The 20,735-nt window shown below is 44.0% G+C and overlaps 1 protein-coding gene across 1 annotated transcript in view; it reads right to left on the bottom strand.

Moving 5' to 3' along the window:
* The window catches only part of LOC149340431 (atrial natriuretic peptide receptor 1-like), a 238,511-nt gene that overhangs the window by 109,868 nt on the left and 107,908 nt on the right, over positions 1–20,735 (bottom strand). Inside the window, exon 2 of the mRNA XM_089549200.1 lies at positions 11,164–11,275. Coding sequence (XP_089405326.1) covers positions 11,164–11,275 — 112 coding nt within the window. The remainder of the gene's footprint in view (positions 1–11,163; positions 11,276–20,735) is intronic.

Here is a 20,735-nt window from a genome sequence, read left to right as displayed (position 1 = left end):
ATGTCCTAAGTTATAGTGCTTCGCGAGTAAACGAATAAACGAGAAGAAAAAGATGCCAACGCTTAGCTTGGTTAAGCCAAGAATGCGTTGCATATTGCGCGGTCTTTTTTTTTTTGAGGGCGAGGTATTGCTTGGCGGCACTCGATTTTCTCGGCAAGACGTCACGCGCCGGCGCAGCGCCCCTAGCGGGAGGAGCGGGAGTCAGGTGGTGGCGGCGGCTGCGCGAGTTGGGCCCAGCTTTTCCTCCGTGACGTCACGCGCCGGCGCAGCGCCCCTAGCGGGAGGAGCGGGAGTCAGGTGGCGGCTGCGGCCGCGCGCGACCGCGCGAGTTGGGGCCTAGCTTTTCCTCCGGCTGTCGTGACGTCACGTCACGTGGTTGCGCTCAAGGTCAATGGTGGCTTCCCGGCCGCGCCCAAGAGCTGAACTGAGTGATTGCAATATGCAAAGCATAAAAGTACAAGTGATCGAACGATGTCATGCGGCAAATCGGCACTAGCCCTATTGGTTGCACTGTGTCGTTAAATATGCAAGGCAGCATGTTTGATCATTCATTTATTGGTTAATTCAAAATTCTTACGTCCCTTTCCCGCGGGCACTTTTACTGAGTAAACTCTCATTGAAATCAGTGCAGATTGGAGGTTACAAGGCCACTTTCAGCGCAACCGAGCCCGATACTGCTTGGCTTGATCACAATTCCCCAAGCGGAGTTGAGGTTTCAAGCACAATGGGAAGCGAACGTTGACGCTCTCGCTGTCACTAACCTATGAAGAAAAAGCAAGTGAATAAAGTAAATGCACAGATGCTGACGTATAAACTGATTAAAATGAAGATCCAGTTAATTAGGATCAAAAGTGCCCGTCTCTAAGAGGTATTGCTCTTGGTGCATAATACGTAAAAGTGGTTTTCGAAATTGGTGAAAAGTAACAACAAACTCGTATTTTTTGCAGACTGGTTGTTCCCATTCATATTGCACGGCCATGTGCATTTCTATTTTATAGTGATCCCCTTCACATTGCGTCTTTGAACTGTATTTCGCCAACGCTTCTCTGGATGTGATGGCTTCTGAAGGGTAAGTGTAAGCGGGTGGTAGATGGAATAGTTATAGAAACTGAACAGGTATAGAAACATTTAGTGAAATATAGTTCTGAAATTAATTTTACAAACGTCACACACCGAATTTCAACAAAGGAAGCAATAGAAAAAACTCGCGGAAAACTACGTCGCAAGAGCTCATGAGAATCAGTTTTCTCGAATATTTGTGAAGCACTAGATTTCCGCTCAAATTACCCCGAGAAAAGTCCCCCGAATTATATTTCGCATGTATTCAACTAAGCCTTCCACAGAAATTAATTCGCTATTACTCTCAGCTAGTAGAGCCACGTTCGCACTCTCGTCTCCCGGCCGAGAAGGCAGCCTTTGACCCGAGGCGAAATTACAGAGCGCCTGTGCGCTCGCATCTGCGAGCCGATTTAATTAGGCGCAGGAGTTTGAATTTATCCGCAGTCTTTTACAGCGCCATGTGAATAGCCTGCGGTGCAGCATTAGCGGTTTAGATTCAGCAAGTTGTCATTTCCAGAGAACATTTTTCCAAGTGTACGAGAATGAGCCACACACACAAAAAATGTGGCCGCACACAAAAACGCAAGCCCGCGAGGGCGGGCGGCGAGTGCAGCAAAAAGCGCGTGTTAGATAATCTTCTGAACGGCCACTACGCAGAATTGTGCCTGCGGGTGCAGAGTTTTAACGCAAAAGCCGGACTATGAAACGATGTAAGGCGATTTCCCTGAGCTTTGGGTTTTGTAATAGAGCAGAATCACACAAAGCATCTGGCGTTCTAACCGGCAACCCATTCCATCTCAAACACACCCGTTTTCGGGCGAGCGGGAAGTAGAGTGTGCAGAACTCTTTTTTTGGTCAATAATTAATAGTGCTGCATCATTTAGCTTGACAGCCCTGTGTCCTCAAAATTCAACAGTTGCATAAATGTTTGTTTACGCTTATGTGCCGCACTGTCTTCGCTTAGCTGTTGCAGCGTGTAGTCAAATGAAGCCTAGAGGGGCACAGATTGGTTTATGGTTTATGGGGGTTTAAGGTTCCAAAGCGACTCAGGCTATGAGGGACGCCGTAGTGGAGGGCTCCGAAAATTTCGACCACCTGGGCTTCTTTAGCATGCATTCACATCGCACATGACACGGGCCTCTAGAATTTCGCCTCCATGAAAATGCGACCGCCGCAGTCAGGATCGAACAGGCAGCTAGACGGGAAGAGAGTACAGAGTACGCACATTTTAACGCAAATGAACAATATTATTTGTTTCAGCGAAGTATTGAGAGGCTTTTCAACAAGTTTCAGTCTCAGGCGTTGAGCGGGACATGTTTTAATAACATTTTGAATGTTGTCAGAGGAGCCGCTCGGCATTTCTACCCGCATCGAATGAGGTCAAGTTATCCACTGCCCTTACATGTAAAGCGCCCCATGCATAAGAAACAAATGCGGTGTAAAAAAACTTTCATTATTTTACTTTTATTTTGTCTTCATGAAAGAAACTTGGTTTTTGAGTGGGCACACCGTTACTCGCCAGATTCTTACATAAGCTTCCGAACTCGACCGCGTGCGGACTCAGACGCTAGCGATGCGAACCAACGATAAAGCAGGGTAGACAGCGTCACATGAAAGCAAACCCCGATCTCCGAGACTTGAAGCGATGAAGGAATGGACGACGAAGATTGAGCAGTCAACTTACAATAAAGAAAACGCACGCAGAAGGGGCTGGCGACGCGTCCGATGACGGCAGGACGTGCCAGTGCTTGATTCAATGACGCACGTACCCCAGGAGATGCGTGGAAAAAACCAGAGAAGAGGTATACGAATGACATCGAAATCCCGGGGGCGAAAGCCATTTGTCGTTCCTCCCTCGGCGGGGTGTCGCTGCCAACGCACGAGACAACGGTCGCTCGCCGATTGTGCGCACCCGGGCGTCGGGTCTGCCGGATCAACGACGAGCGGAAAGGGGAGACAATTTCAAGCTCGCACTAAAAGCTTTCGAAGCGTGCGGGCGTGTCGAGCTGCTCGTCAAACCAAACAGGTCGCTTTGGGAAATGCTTTCCAGGAGGAAAACATCTTACGGTATTTTCAGTCCGAAAGGCGAGTATCTTTTATTCTGCCGTTTACGTGCAACGCGTTGAAACGTTCAATAGGCGGAAAAGAAAACTTCCCCCTTTACCTTTCCGTAGTGTTCCTATTTCTAGGTCCCGTTTTCTTTTTTTTTTAATTCTTTTTGCTGCCATGTCTTGAACTTGTCACTTGAGAAAAATGGAACTTCGTCTTATTGCTGTCATGCTCACACCATCCCAGGAAAAAAAATCAGGAAAGAGCGTTTCAGTCGGTGCTTTGACATCAGCAAAGTATAAAATGATTATCAGCTTCTGTATAGAAACAACAGGTGTTTTTCCAGTCTCTCCTTTAAGCCAATAACCGAATTTTCTCACTTGCTTTTGTGCTGTGTGATTATTTACCTCTTTGCTAAATAATACCGCCTGTTATTGAATTTTATTCCATTTTTAGTTATTTTGCTCATACAGGCATCGATGCTCTCTGCAAAACGTGTACTATAAGCTCTACTTGTCTACGCATTGCTGTACGTGAAAGAGGGCAAAGATTAAATAAGCGTAATATTGCAGTGTCCCGAAGAAGTCTCCAGGACACGTTAGCCACAACGAAAGCACGTTCTTCTCTTATTACACGGTAGCTCAGGATCACACTTGCTCAGATAAATGTAGCCAGCGATTGTAATTATGTGTGCTAGTAAAATAAGGAGATGGGTCACAAGCATGGCCCCTAAGCTTGAAGACCGCTTTTTGCGCGTCCTGAAGACTTATGCAACCGATAGTACCTGCTTTTCGACCGGTTTATGAATTGCAAAATATTCGCTGACAATTAAGCCCAAACGGGGCCTGTGATGAGTCCCCTGTGTCGAAGCAGCATTGGGCATAACAGTTTCCAGCGAAAGACTAGCAGCTGCGAGATGCCGGATTCTCATTCGTCTACACATGAATATATGTGAGCATGTGCTTGTAGATGCGTCTTCGACTTCCACCGTGCGCACATATGTCGTTTAAACGGCGCTAAATGGACTGACAGGTGGTAGGTTCGGCTGTGCTATAATTTTGGCCACGGGCTTGACGAACTCGAACGGGGCATTAGAGCTGCTTCACTTAAACCCGAGAGAGAGGAAAGTTCACTTGACCGACTCATCCAGGGGCAACACAAATAGCTCTAGCCTTTAGGTAAACAAAGAGACGAAAGCCAGCGTGCGGAGTTCCACAAGCAATCGCCTGGGCAGTATTACGGCCGTGGCCGCTACTTCGGAAATGTTGTCGACCGCTTATTTTGACAGCTGCCCAAGGTTACGGAGTGAAGAGCCGCTTGGTTGTTATTTGGTCCTCTGAGCGCTGAAGCGGGCAGAAAAGAAATCGCGGTACGGAAATAGAACCTCTGAACGTCTGCCCATGATTGCTGCTTCGAAAATACCACAAGAGGCTGTGCGGGGTTGTGAGGACCCTGCACAATCTGCTCCGAGTTAAGCGATGCGTTTGCCTTTTATCAGTGTTGTAACATACCTTAAAGACGTTATTGTATCACATGTCATTAATGCTTATAGCACCCCCTGATGGTGGACCTATGCGGCGGTGTCACTTTGCAGAAGCGATTGAGCCGCTCAAAAATAAAGAGAAAACGAAAATAGCCTTAGTAGTTACACGCGTCGCACACAAGGAACTTTTCCTTGTATTGCTCGAAATACCAATAGTATCGCTGTTGCCGCAATTATCAATTAGTTTCAAGTTTGCATATAATCGGAAGATGACTAAACGGCAAGAACAAACTCGTTTCTACATCTTGCTCACTGTCCAGCATATTTGAAGAGTATGCATCATAGGTAGCCAAGATTTAGGAACGCTGGCACACCGTAAATACTTTTTCTAAGGAAGCAAGGTTTTTGGTAGTTCCGTCAGTCTATCCTTTTTGAAATGTATTTATTGGTGTCTCCTGAAAGCCTTTTTTTTTTCTTAACGGCATGATAGGCTCCAACTATGAAGGTAAATACCTCACTCTTCCAATACATGCAGGAAAGCTGTAATTTTCATAATCCCACAGCAGGGCACTTATAAAGGAAGGCAGACTTCAAAACCAGCATACTTTATGTTCTACTCGACATTCAGCAGCAAGGCGCAATAGTACAAGGAAAATTATGACATCACTTACGCTCTTACTTAATATATTTTGCAGTGAGAATTCTAAGCTCGTGAGGCAACTATTCCTCTAGATATTGTGAAAGTATGTTCACATCGCTGGCAACTTCCCGTTAGGGGAGAGCGCTGTTGCGGATGCGCCTTTGGGGATGTTTTGTGCCTTTATTCTGGCAAGCGTTACCACAATTGTGAAGCCAGGCATGCGAATCTGACACCTGGTTCTGGAGCTTCTTAGCGCACTGCGTGCGGGCGCTGAACAATGACCTATAAAACAAACGCGAGCCGGAACAAAGTACCCGTTGATGTGAGAAACACAACGCCATTTTAATGCGCTCACATTTACACGTTAATAACATTGTTATGTGCGGTTTTCGTCGCAACGACAAGAACGATTGCCTTTCCCGCGTACCTTTCGGTCAGCGACTGCTTATACAGGTTGCTCGCATAATTAAGCGATCGGTCTACACACCGCTGCTCGTCTGACTGCCTTAGGAAGCCGAAAGAGTGTGTTTTATACAGGTTTCATTACGGCGCGCAGATGCCAGGTAACCCAAACAAATGCAAAATCTTCAAGAAAAGGAAAAGGTAGAAAAACTGGACCCTAGAAAGCAGAGACGAAGCAATAAACGCTTGATGCCCTCATTTTCAGCATTGTTCGCCAAACATCGTTGCGAAATCGCGCCGAAGGTGACGTCGTATCATATAATTAGGGTTATTCGTTCGGGTTTTATATTTTTTTTAATTCGGGGGGTAAAAATCGGGTGTTATTTTTCGGCTTGATAATAGGGGAGAAATCGGGTTTTTCGTGGAAAAACTCGGAAGTTCGGGTTTTATCAGGTTTAATTTACAAGCTAATAATTTATTTGATTTGCTCTAACCAGTGGGTAATATTTAGGGCTATATTTCGGGCTGTCTTCAAGAAAGTACTGCAAAATTTGGCGTTTCTTTGGTAATTAATTATTACTCGCAGTGAGAGGCAACGGTAGGTTTTGAGAAAAGAAACATTTTATTCACGAGGGCTGGTCATCCACGTTCTAAACGTCCTTATCAACATACATAATAATCTGCATGCACAACATCTAGGTTTCCATCCGAGACCTGTCTGGTCTCTGCAGGTACCTTAGCTGAGAGAAAGTCGCTCAACGTCACAGCTGCCATTAGCTAGGCACAACAATGACAACGCTGCATTTGCTAGCCGCCTTGTCGGCCGCCTTGGCCGCCTCTATCCTGCGCGCCAACTGGAGGCACAGCAATTCTGTGGGCACAATTGTTTCAGAAATCGGAAAAAATCGGGTTTTACCCGATATTTTAGGACCACGTTCGGGGTGCAAAAATCGTGTAAAATCGGGTTTTACCCGAAAACGGACAACCCTACATATAATGAACCAGACTGCGGAATTTTGCTCAGAACTATACGACTGTGTGCCAGAAGAACTTAGGCGGAGCTGGATTATAACTAGGGGTTGAGCTGTAAGGTTCAAACCAAAAGCACCGATAAATGCCGGCCGAACTTTGTTCTCGAATTTCGATTTCAACCGAAAAACGTAGGCTTTGTTGGCATCCAACACATATATACACGTTGAGCACGAATGACACAAAGTCAGGGTTAAAACCTAGCTAATGGGGAAGCTAGGGGCGAGATACGACGGCGGAATTGCGGGATAAGCGGCACAGTTGTGCGATATGAGGTATTGCTCCGCAAGCTTACACGGCTCTGCAGATCGCGAAGCAATACCTTCTCGCCCTGAACTAGCTAAGCACTGCTTGTTCACTGTGATCACCCGCTTAGACCAGTTGGTCGCTTAAGTATGTTTATCAACTGCCTGTACGACACTGACACGAAACCAGGCGCAGGCGTCACAAAACGTTAGGTAGTCTTTAACTACCGTTATACGTCCGCGATAGCACTCGAGCAATGGTCTAGTCCAAATTTAGAGGTCACCACCGTGTGGCGCACGTTAAATTCTGGTTGAACATCGACTACGAATTACGAAGTCGAATTTGGGTGGTTCGCCGGGCCAAATTTTAGAATTTCGGAATCTACAGAGAATGTTTACAGCACTCGAATTAGTGGAAATCACGGACTTGCGCTACGTAGAAGACGACAATGAGGGGGCAGCGCTGCCGGACGGAGCAGGTGGAAGTTGTTGAAGATAACCCTCTGCAATGCGCAGCTTGAGAGTGGCGCAGTTTAACAAGAAGCGTGTTTGGCTGTGGAGCCATCTCATTCGCGTAAGTCTCTGTTCAGTGAACATTACGCCTTGGGGAGAGGGGTTTATGCTGCGCAGGACCGGCCGCTTGAATGGTTCCCGATTCTTGAGGCATGTGTATGTCACCCACAATTTTGATGTGCAGGTGGAGTTCAGTGTATGAAGACATGAGAAAATGTGTGTCTGCATCGCAGAGTACTAGGTGCGTGCGTAAAGCATTTGGTAACTCAGCGCGTTTGATTTCCATGCAATAATAATAAAAAAAATCGCTGGCTATAGCATACTGGTCTCCCGCAGCGTCCTGTGAAGCTGATCTGTTTGCGCCGCCACGGGTTCGACTCCCGTTCGTGGATGTTTTCTTTTTTTGCATCTTTTTTCATCTAGGCACATTTCGAGCTTGGCTGGGCTGAAGGTGAAATTCAGACGGCAGCAGCTTACGTGGTGTTGAGCGGGGTTGGCGCATCGTGGTCAGCTATGGCTCTAAATGTACCATGTTCTGGCTACCACGACAATTTAGCAGCAGTTCCATCGCTTGTATCAGCACGTAGACTAGGTGCTGCCCTGCTCTCTCGCTCAGCCTAGCACAACAATCCAAGGTGAACCTAGTTTTTAAAAGCAAGCTTCCACTCGAGTTTTTCGCGGCCGGCTAACGCATCTAAATTTCAGCATTTTTTTTTTAATGCCGACAGCGATTCCTTGCACGAACGCAGCTTCACGTTTCAACTTGTGACCGTTAATTACTGGTAATTAAACCTTTTATGATATCAAAAACGCTGAGATAGACTCTACGTGACTTTTTTACTACACAGTATTACCAAGTTAAACTAGGAAAAAAAGTCAGTGCTTCATCCTACAAAAATGGCATTCACCGAAAAAAAAACCGAAACTTGCGTTCTGAAATCAACAGCGAAAAATGTCCGCCGAATTTCAAAAAATAAAAACCGGAAATTTTGACCCCTAATCATAACGAACGCGAGAGAGGAGCGACAAACTATCCTGACAAAATAAAACGAAAACACAAGCTAATTAAATAGAGCTTTTAACATGCATTTTAGTGCATTTATTTCCTTGCACATGTCACATCCGTATCACTAGCTACTTCAAGTAAAGAGTAACAGGAAGCCGCACTACGTCCATCGTCTCCTGCCCTGCCATCGTCTCCGTCCGCTTTAATTTAGCAAGGAAGTCTCTTCAAGATCTGACACGCTGCGCATATAGTTGTGGTTACGAAGTGAAAAAGTCAGGTCTCCTTTTCGCTTCAAACAATGCCCTCGAAAAGCATTTGAAAGTAGTTCATTACAGCACTCCGAGCCACTTTACTGCAGCAGACCATTCCTTAACCTTAGTAAAGAGGTCCTTTTAGCGTTAGTAGCCGCAAAGCATTCCGTATAAGTTTAGAATTTTAAGAATTGAGCCGACAACCACCAAAGATTTCCTTTATTTCGTTTTAGTTAAAGTGGGAGTGCTGCGTTAAAACCCCTTGAGAGTTTATATTTAGTTCCTTTCTAATGGCTTAGTATTCACCAGACGGTAGACGTGAGTTCAGTTTTGTTCCTTTTTTTTTGTCCGAAACGCATTTACTGTCAAGACAACCGGAGACACTTGGCTCACTGCTTGTTCGGGTTCACCGTGTTCGAGGAAGCAAGAAGTCTCGACCGCGCGACCGCGCCGCTCTCAGCTACGTTGTTCCGTGTGTCTGCGTCTCGAGAAGTATACGTGGAAGGTTACAGGGGGGTTTAAGGCAGCCTGTCGGACTCGAATCTCAGTTAATTAGTTTAAGTGTTTTCAGCGGCGACTTCCGGGTTCTCAGCTGACTTGGAAACTTTAAATTAAATCCTTTCTTTTTATCACCCAGGCTTTTTTCACCGAAATGGACAGTGACCTGGCTTGCACTTCTTTATCACTGTTTAGTTAAGACGAAAACATTTGAGCCTATAAGCAAGACAAGTTGCGAGTTTTTTTCTTTAATGAATGCGCAGAAGGCACACTGTCACTTTGCAGAAGTAAAGGTTAGCCTCAACGATAGCTGGCTCCCCTACTTAATATTGCGTTTTGAAGTAATTAAGAATCAATTGCAAATTTTTGTAATTTATTGATTTAAAATTCACACGCAGTAAGAGAGAGTTACTTGATTGTTGCTTTACTGCAGTTAGCAATGCATATTTGAAATACTGTTTCGCAATTTGATGCGCGCTCCCCCTAGAATTGAATACTGCATGCTTCTGCCTCCCGCCAGATTACCGACTGTTTTCGTTATTCGCTATGGGGGCGTCCGCAGAAAACTCGAGACCGGCAAGATTAAGTAAACGTCAGTGGAGGGGCCGCTGTGCACGCTGAGAGCATAACAAACAGTGAAAGTACACAAGACTAGATAGAGGTAACTTAAAACCTCGCTGATGACTAGCTAGATCCTCTGAAGACCTACGTCTTGCACACGTTTTGTATTATGCAGGATTTTGGTGCATAAGGCAAGTTAAGAACAACCCCGGCGTTACAATATTGGGTCCTGAAGCAATGTGCTGCTTTAGCGCTGAAGATGTATACCTACAAAACGTAAACGCGTAACAGCATCATCTGCTGCATTCCAGATGAGAATTAGGCTTACCAAAGGCCTCTTATTTATTGATAACTGCACTGTGGTAAAGTAACAAATGTCTTTACTGTAGTATGTAGTTTGCTTTGTACATTAAATTCAGTGCAGCAGGACTAAGGACTTGCGAGTAAGGACCTTTGTGTGTACCAATCAGACTTAGGTGCTATGACTCCGGAGACGGCTGTTTACAGAATAATTTAATATTTTATTATTTCTGTGATGATGCTGAAAGGATATATTTGGAGTTGATTCGGTCGGCACAAGACCTTTTAGCACACTGAAAACCTGAAGCATTGTCGATATATTACTTAAGCACATGAAAGTGATTGTGGGCTCCATGTTTTGGGACTTATGAAACAATCTCTGGCTTTTCCAGGAATGACTGATAATTAAACCCTGTCATGTATTGGTTACAAGAAGACGTACGACATACTTTACCGCACTTTGTCAACTTTGATAGAAAAATCTTGAAACTTGTAACAGCCTGTAGTTTGTAGGAGTGGAAAGGAAAAAGTAGAAGAATTTAAAGACCGCGTATGAAGTGAAAAGCGACCCGCTCAGCAAAACCTTGAAGATAAAGTTTAGATAGTAGTTAAAGGAGGGAAACTGTGCCTATCAATCCAAATAGGCGTGGTGCACTTCCTGTAGAAGATTCGCGATAATATTTTATTTTAGAGGATGAGGAGTAGCGGATTGTCGGCAGCTAGGCCCCCACGGTGGGTCATAATGTCCCCGGAATCCTTCAGCTAAAAGAAAATATGGCGACATGGGTAAAATTTTGCAAAACTTCTTTCTTCCGAACTTCTCAACGGTATAAAACAACACACAAAACTAACATACAAAGCAAAAAGACGACATTGCGCATGAGCAGAGACGAAAGTAGCGCTGCTCGTATTAGTGCGCTGCTGCTGTGTATGCACAGAGTAGCAGCTGTCTCGTGACTCAGAGTTTCAAATGCGATACCTGCGACGTAGAAACAGCAACACCAAAAAGATGGCCTAAAATGTACATATAAGAAGACTGCCCTGTGAGTAGGTGCTTGATTGGATTTATAAATCATTCACTGTTTCGGGTAGGAAAGTGAATGAAGGACGGCAGGAATGCGACTTACGTTGTGAATAATTCCACGGAGAAGAAGACGAAGTCCCCGTTGTCCATGCCGAGGTCGTCTGCAGTGAGCATAATCTCCCGCACTGTGTCGGGCGACGCGCAGATGACCACGACTGCAAAGAAAAGGAAAAGAAAAGAGATGTGAGTTTCGTTTTGTCAGGTAGCTTGAAATCATATCTTTTCCTTGCGTTTTAAACTAGGAAAGAACGAAGAACAGTACGCATTGAGCCATAGTGATGACGACAGAGAGAAACCTCATTTCTTCAGCATGACTTCACGCTACGACACAAAACTTAAAATTCCGTCTAATGTGACGATAAAAGGAAACACCTCGACGCTTATAGCTGAGGAACAGCTCTTTTATTGTGGCGTACCCTATCGCTAAGAATAATAAATAAGCCCAAAACAAAAATACTGAGTTCTTGTTAGCGCTTGTACAATGGGAGACTAATCAGTAACGTTGGAGTTGTATCTTTTTTAACTGCAGCCAGTTCGCGCGAATGAGCTGTAAATTTATAAGTAACGTGCATGATTTGTAGGGCATAGTTTTCACAACATATGAACTGCCTTTATCTGGCAAACGCATGATGCAATGAACTGAAACTAAACAGTGTATTTAACATTAAATGCCTTTGAGCACCGACTGACGTTAAAATGTTTATAAGCCCCATGTGTGCGCGTAAGCAATGGCTCCAAATATACAGCAAGCGCATTCAAAGATTTCGCCTCAGTAGGAAGAACCCTTTTACAGAAAAGTGCCGTTTGTTAGAGATGCGTGCCTGTGGCAACGTGCATTATTAAAGTAGCGCAGGCAACAACATGACGGTCATCCATTAAAGAGTTGTTGCCAATTTCATAGCTGCAAATCGCAAACCATTATTGTTAGTCAGGCAAGCATGACATGCAGAACTCTTGTTCCGGCAAGGTTCGGATCTATGCGAGATGTATAGACACTTTTCTTTTCATCACAATAATGATTATATTGTACGTCACAAAAAGGAAAATATAAGACATGTAATGTCAACAAGAGGCATTCCTACTAATATTGAGGCACGGCGCTTCTTTGAGACAATTCAAAGCTGTGTAACTAGAGAGGAGAGCTAGTATGTGTTTAAAACTAAAAACCACTCTCTAGATCTATACAGATATGAAGTCGCCCTCCAATTCTCTACCTCCACATATCGCAATATATAAATACCTTATCAGGTGTGGCTGAACATCTCTTTAGACAGTGGTAAGCTTACTGTCAATGCTTTATCGAAGAAAAATAGCCAGAAGTCGTTCTCTCCATACTATTTCTATGGCAAACCTTCGTGCAATACACACGCACTCTCATGATTTTGGAAAATGAAGCAACCAAGAACGTCACTGAGCATTCTTTCCCAGTTCTGTGCTTCTCCCGAAGATTATATAGAGTAAAGTCAAAAGCAATAGTAGGCGATACAAGGGTTCCTCTTTACGGCAGAAATAACGAAGGCACTGAACTCTGTTCGAAGAAATTAATGTCATCATACGCATTTGAGTAAGAAGAATACTTACAGCGTTCTGTGTTTAAATGAAATATAAATGTTGCCATATCGTGTAGTGTAATAAATATTCATATAGGGGGATTATGCGACATCTCAGTCTGTGTCAGGGAAAAAAACCTGCGCAACGAAAATACAGCAGATTTTATGTTGCCACTGTACTCTCATTTTCTTTATGAATACACTACGTTCCGTCAAGAGAGCTGTGTTATGCCTAGAAGAAACCTAATCTTTGTCTGTGTAGCCTGCGATGCAAACTTCTTAATTAGAACCCATGAAGGAATGAAATGTATAGTGTCGGAACTTCCATCACGACTTTTGCTTTTGAGATAGCAATATTTAATCCAAAATGAGAGAAAATGAGTGATTGCTTTTTTTTTTCGCCTGACACCAAGAAGCCTGGCTCGCTGAATTTTTGCAGTAGGAGGGTTTTGTCTTTCACTTCGTTTTTTTTCTTTCCCCCATTTGCTGAAGCCTGACAGTTCGCATTCACGTTTCTGTTCGTAGTTACTGGCATGCTATAGTTTTTTTTTTCCTGCTTTGTTTGCTGTAACACTTTTGTCACTTCACTTTTTCGCCCAATTTGCAAAACATGTATGTGCGCCGTTTTTCTTGTCCAAAGATTAATATAACTTTTAGAGGACCAGAAGCCATGAAATACACGAGTGTGCTGCTAGCCAAGGGGATCTGAAAAAAATACGGTAGAAAATGAACATGTTTTCCAATTTCAATAATTCTACTATTCTACTTAGTTTTTTTTTCCCCCGCACGTATACCTCCTTGGCATTCACCACCATACCTTGGCCAATCCCCCTGTGTGGGTATGTGCCATTTTCATGTGGAGAAGAAGAAGAAGAACCGCTCCAGAGCACACGGGAAGGGCACACGACAGCGAAACCCCAGGGAAAGATAATTCCCAATCTTTAACACGTCACCTGGAGGCAGAAGATAGGGAGCAAAGTAAGACACGTGTTTCTGGCAAACAAGTAGAAGGCAATTTGTATTATGGAGTACGACAGAGTCCATACATAACTGCCAACAGTGGGATATGTAGATCATGTGCTTTAATGCTGCAGACAGAGTGTGAAGGCAACCTTAACTCTATTCTCTCAAGACCTGAGTACTGCAAGGTGACCAAGTCGTTTTTCACTTTGCTTCCGTCTGCTAAAAGGAGAAGCCTGAATGAGTATTTTTTGTTTGCTTAGTAAACTTTTATGGCATGGAAGAAAAATTCCTGGGCAAACATACAGGCCTTGAAGGAACAGTGTGGTCTTCAATAAACAAAAGGTAAATGGTATTGAACGGAAAACGAGATGTAAGCACAGAGAGGAAACGTAATGTACAGCGCGGTCTTGCTCCGGGTTTTTGCAGAGATAAATGTTTCCTATCGGCGCAGCAAACTGAACATGGTAGGGAAAACTTCCTTCAAGATAAAAACAAGGTGATTTCGCACAAGTGATGTCTGAAAGTAAATGAATTTCCCCTTTCACATTTTCGACGATGTTGACATCAGCTTATTTCTCGGGAGTGGCGAAACATAGCGCAGCTAAGCAGAAAAAAGGAAGTGTCATTCTTTTTTGGCATGCGCCTCACTCTATGCGGTAAACCTATTCAGGATTTATCTGCGATTTACCTCTACTGTTGCCTGCTGTTTTGTTTCAGATATCAAGTTATAATTTCGACGTGTTTTTTTTATTTCAGCATTCTTTGCTTCGAGCTCACACTAAGTTCTCCTTTAATGCCATCTTGAAAGAGTATTTATCGCCTCTGAACATCAGGCCAAAGCATCTCAGACTACCCAACAAATGTATTTTGAATTTTCAAAACTTTAAACATGGCTGTCATTTGATATCTTTAGACTCTCTCCAGCCTTATAACTAGGATCTCAATATTATTTATTTCAACTGTTGCGGCCGTCGCTGCAGAATGTGTGTAAAAATAAGCTAGCATTGGATTCGGCATCTCTTGGGACGTTCTAAATGCTTAAACATTTTTGAAACAACCGGGACCTTCACACGGAACTGAATTTCTGTGATGGACATTCACGTACAAAAGAAAACTGCAAACGGATTGTACAAACACGTATATTTTTCAGCGCAAGCTACTTCCGCACAGCCCTCGTGATATTAGTCCTCGTCACAAAACGATACTTGCGAGCCATTATTCACTTTTTGTTTATGGGGCTTGCAGACACGTTCTGCGTTTTTCAAGGGGGCATTTTGTCTATTACAGCGAAAGCATTAGATGCCTCATCGACACTAAAACTCGGCCTCACCCAAAAAATGGTGGCGTTGCAAAACTCGCGCTTGGTCGAAACAGTGTGAGGTTATAAAAGAAGAAAAATTTCGAAATGTTAAGCAGTAGTTTTCAGTACTAGTACTAACAACTGCAACAACTTCAAAGGAATAGAATGGGTTTAGAATATAATCGAAACATAGCTGGAATAAAACTGGAATAGATGTCGAATACAAATACAATATTTTCGCATTACTCGTACGTAAGTTCATTAAGTTGCCCCGGTAATTTTACGACTCCCAAGAGAGCAGAATTATTTTGAATAATCTTTGCAGCTCTCTTGTGCATAGGCTGAAACTCGTTGAATCTGGAAGCTCAGCTTCTGTGCGCAAAAGCAGCTTTACCTATTAGGTTGCAGATATCTCGATGAGAGTTGCCCGCGCCAGCTGAAATCAAAATCACGCGATTTGACAAAGTATACCGTTTAGCAACAGCCAGCGTATTAGACTGGTAATCTTAGCTTTCTTGGATAAAAATTACGGACCGCAGGCCAAGTGCACGATAACTTTATGAGGAGGAAATTCTCGCTTCAAATTACAGGGGCCTTCTCCCAGCTTTGGCAATAAAGTTTTATAGATGGGACGCTCCGGCTCACAAACAACGGCTCTATAAGCCTGCCCTATTTAGGGGGCTCCCCCCAAAAAGGCTTTCATGGGACCTCTGCACCATTCTATCGGACACGAGCCTTCGTCGCGTTTATATAGGTTCTTTGTGTTGGGTTTCTTGCGGGCCTTCCTGGGCTGGCGAAACTTCGTGAGGTATACCGCTCCTTAGGAGCCTTCCTGTATTGAGGTCGAACGTGACAGCCGGGCGAAAATTCGCAGCCCGGGTGTTGCAAAGGCCTTTGTTTCATGGTTTTGCTTCTGTGGCCGCGTGGCTTCGCTTTCCTTTTGCCGTTCCCGGGAATTCGGACAGATCCAGCCACGAAGCACGGGTTCTTGCGAAGTGGCGTTGTTTCGTGGCATCCTTATTGTCTGGTATGATTGCCACATTCTGAGGACGGTTGACAGGTCTTGAAGAATGGGCTCGACATGTTTGTGGTGAAAATTCGACAGTCTTTACTTCAAAAAGAAAGTTTCGTGTATTGGCCTCTTGGAAAAAAAAGTAAAAAAACAAAACAGGACACCAAGCACACAAGGGGGCATTCGTTTTATATATGCGATCTATAAAAAAATTGCTACGAAGGGGGCTACTTTCGCTGGAAAATTGATGGCTGTGCGTCGGATATAAGTATAACATTGAATAAAATACAAGATCCAAATGTATGAGTCTCCTGGAGAGAAATATTGAAACTTTCTGACACTTTCAGCTCGAGAAAAAAGAACCGAGAAAAAAAAAACAGGCCCAAAACAGGCCTTGTTACGAGCGCAATGTTTTTATTATGTTTTTTTTTATTCTTGTTTAGTTTATTTTTCATATCAAGCTCTTGATACTAAAATTACGCGCGGAAGTTTCTTCGAAACTTTGGTAATCTATCTACTGAATTAAGAAAAAAAAGGCATGTTGGCGAACGCAGCCAAGAAGTCAGTGCGCACTGCTTCCTTTGACGGAATGTGTTAAAACTCATGTGAAACCTTCTCTCTAGGAGTTCAAAACGTACTCGAGAAATGTCACCAAAACGACAGCTGTATTGACATAACCAGAATTCTTCATTGGGTAACTGTTGTGGCACTGGTAGCAGAAATATCAAAATAGAAGGAGGAATAATACAAAGAAAAACAACTACTGCTCGAGCTGCACTGGTTGGCAGGGAATAATCTGAAAAGTAGCGTCAAATAGGAAACTAAGTGCCTCAGGCACATGATAGCCTTAGATTCTCATGCGCCACTAAACTCAACACAACATTAAGAACCGAATTTAACATGGTGCTGTCATAGGTAAAGTGACTGTGCAGAAGGCGTAATACTTGGTGCTATGAGTGAGGCGCTCGAAGATGGCGTTAGCCTTTCCGGCACATCGCAGACACCGCGAATGTTACCGAGCCAGCTAGGCTGACTTTGTACAGTTCTGACTTGAGTTACTATGAGAGCATCTTTATCTCACGAACTGAGTTCTCACGCTGGCTGGGCTCGTGCTAGACCAGGAGCGCGGAGGGGATGGGCAAAACGCGGGTGCTAAGCTTAGTCTCATTAGATTCATCTGGGTAGGGTTTCCTAAATGAGCGTCATTTGTTTGCTGCTGTGTAAAGGAAGTGTGTTGCGCAGGCCAGTAAACAATGGCTGTTCGCTGCAACGCGTTTGCCGGCGGGAGAGTTTCACTGATGAGTCAGCGCATTCCACATAACAGCGAGTCAAGCTGTTGAATTCACGACGCTGATAGGACCCGAGAGACGTGACAGAAGGCGGCCATATATCTTGTGTACTGCACCCTCTCCCTGCTGCAGGCGATTCATGGTGCAACTAAATCTAAACTATGAAGTGAGCTTTGTTCGAACTAGGCGTAAGCAGTTACGATTCGGTGAGGTGTAGGGCTTTTTTACTTCGACCCACTAAAACGAGCCTCTAGCACTGCACTCTTCTCAGCACATTGTGAAGGCTGGAAACGAAGAGACGATCGAATCGAGACGTTTACATATGTCGCCGTTTGCATTTAGAGGAATCGGTAGTTTCAAAAATGAAGTTGTTAGGGGTAGCACAGACAATTGTTTTGGTCTGCCTTCGTTAGAAGTAATTGCATTTTTGAAGGCCATTTCAAAAAGTTATGTACCAAATTGCTGGCACATGACTCTTCGAGATTTCGCGTGTAGATTTAAAAAAACAGTGCGCCTTCTATACGAACCGCAGTGAGTTTTCTGCTCCTTGAAACAATGGTTCTCGCGCCATCTCGATTTATGTTCTTTTTTGTGTGTTCTTGTGCTTTCGCTGGTGCACTTTTCCAAATAAAGATTCTTTGTGAAAGTCCAGCGTACAGTTCTGCAAGACATTCTCTTCGCCTTGCGCTGTAACCCACCACTTCACGCCCTTTAACGGAGTTACAGATTCTTGGACACTGGCCGCGGAGATTATTGGCGGTGAGGGCCTGCGAGGCCCTCCTAGGGTTCTTGCGAGTGTCGGGCCTGCACGAGAGGCTGTCATTTTGCCTAAGCGTTTTCGCCTTGTACTTTTCCTCATCTCTCTCTTTCCTCCCTCGCCTTTATATCCTCTCATCCCGTTCCTCGAGTGCGGGGTAGCAAACTGGTCCATCTACTGGTTAACCTTCCCGTCTTTCCTCCTTCTTTTCCTCCTCCTCCTTGAAGGAAAGTAGTCCATACATATGCACCGCTCAGTATGAAAGAACACAGCTATAAGTTAACTGGTCTCTGTTCTATATTTCGCGATATAAGCGCTATACGTACAGCCAACCAAGTGCGCCCTACTTTGATATAACAGCAAAGATAAAAGCACTGAAAGGAAAACAGAAAATAAAGAAGCTAGTTTCTTAACTTAGTACCCAAAGACGCTTCAACGAAGTAAACAGTCAGCGGCCAGCCTAGGCAAAGATGCATCACGCCAGCCCTGCTGCCCTACTGCGACACACAATTACCTGTGGAGCTCGAGAGCTCCCACGCGCTGAGCATTTCAGTGCGCCTGCTAAAAGGTATCCAAAGGCGTCTCGTGTGTAAAGCGAGCCTCTAATACCAACTGGCGAGCAGCGTCTATTGCAAGCGAATGCTGAGCCGTATATCTCTTACGCATACAAAGCGCTTGGAGCAGAAACCCAAGAGGGGACGTGGACGCCATCCATCGTTCAACGGCCCACGCTTTCGATAGACGGACGGTTGAGCCATTGAGCCGCCCTACATTTTCGGAGCAGCTGAGAGCTCGGACAAAGGTGTGCTTCGTGTACAAACACGTTAGCGCTGAGAGAAGAGATATCGCTGGAACGGGCACATCCCCGTCGGTACGACGCCAGGTTGTTTACGCTGGCTGCATGTTTGTCCAGTGGTGGCTTCATCTTTCAACAACGAGAGACAGCTAGCGAATACTTTAGTGGGGCTTAAGCACTAATGTGTAAGGAAGTCGGCAAATATACCGCATTGACAGAAACAAGCGAAGTGTACACGTGCTAAAGACGAGATGAAGCTGCTAGCGAGTTCCGAGAGATAGCATGAAATACTGACCATAGTGTTATTTTGATGTCAAGAGGATTGATTTATAAATTGCGACTTTCCAACAGATAAGCTAAAAGTGGCCCAGGATTCCAGCAGGTCGAGCTATTCTCCTCATTTGAACACAATTTTCCAGCGTGACTACGGTAAAGATATATATATATATATATATATATATATATATATATATATATATATATATATATAGTGTTTCACCTAAGAATTTCTGCAATTTTTAAAAATAAGCTATTTGAATTACATGCGCGCTTTTTCTGGCATAGCATTGTCAGTGGTGTAGTACATCATAATGCAGCTAAGACATGCTAACTAGCAGGCTTGTTAGCCAATATTTAATAGTTAACTTTTAAACTATTGCCGTTGGGCTCCTTAATTATTGAGAGGCATGTAGCCCACCGTAAATAATCGTCGGCTTGTTTTGGCTCATGTGTCGTTGTTCATGTGTCATTGGCTTATGTGTCATGTGTCGTTGTCATGTGTCATGTGTCATTGTTTTGGCTCATGTGTCGAACGCCTGTACAGATGAAGAGAAGCGAGAACCATGCAACTTCCGTCTTGAAAAAGGACAGGCTCTGTCCGAAACGTCGACTCCCAATAAATGTTTACTTAAAGGAAGCGTTTCTCAATTTCGCATCTTATATATATATATATATATATATAGCAAACAAGGGAAGGAGAACGAGAGGCTCGTTATAAATATGAGAGAAGCCAACAGCCACAGAAAACAAGGGACAGAGGGGATTTTTAATTAATTTATTTATTTTGTGGTGTTGTTCGATTAAGAATATTACTGAATATGTTATCGCTTAACGTAAATTGATTAAAAAAACAGAAGAAAAAACAACCACATGCCGCCGGTGGGATCCGAACCCCCGACCTCCGAATTTAGGTTATCTAGATTAGGTTAATACCATTAAGAACAACTATAATATATATATATATATATATATATATATATATATATATATATATATATATATATATATATATATATATATATATATATATATACATATATATATATATATTATATAGTTGTTCTTAATGGTATTTCTGCTGTTGCTGCTGATCTTACTAATGCGGATGTTGTTGCTATCGCTCCTAAATATGCTCGACGTGCGAAGCAGGAAAAGACTCCATTATCTCGCCTTCAAGGAAGTTTGGTTTGGCTTATTAGGGTTTAACGTGCCAAAGCGACTGAGGCTATGAGGGACGCTATAGTGAAGGGCTCCAGTAATTTCGACCACCTGGGGCTCTTTAACGTGCGCTGACATCGCACAGTTCACGGGACTCTAGAATTTCGCCTCCATGGAAATTGGACCGCCGCGGCCGGGATCGAACCAGGGTTTTTCAAGTCGGCAGCCGAGCGCAATAACCCCTGAACCACCACGGCGGCGGTCTTCAAGTAAGTCTGCTCGAAATTCAGGCGAGTAGCTCGCACCTTGGTAAGGGTACACCTCATGTACCGGTCATTTTGATGTTGTGCACGCTCGATGCTGGATAAAATAAGTTTTGCAGCTGTAGGCATTGAGAGGGGGTGTAAACCTTGAGGCGGACCTTAGTCAAACCTAGCATAGCGACAACCCATGCAGAAATAAAATAAATAATGAAGGACTGGGCTTCTACATTGCCTCTAGACCTGCCGAC

The sequence above is a fragment of the Amblyomma mixtum genome, chromosome 6 (assembly GCF_055824585.1).
Source record: "Amblyomma mixtum isolate Tamu chromosome 6, ASM5582458v1, whole genome shotgun sequence".
NCBI lineage: Eukaryota > Metazoa > Arthropoda > Arachnida > Ixodida > Ixodidae > Amblyomma > Amblyomma mixtum.
The sequence above is the reverse complement of the archived record's forward strand: the minus strand, read 5'-3'. Positions and strand labels throughout refer to the sequence as shown.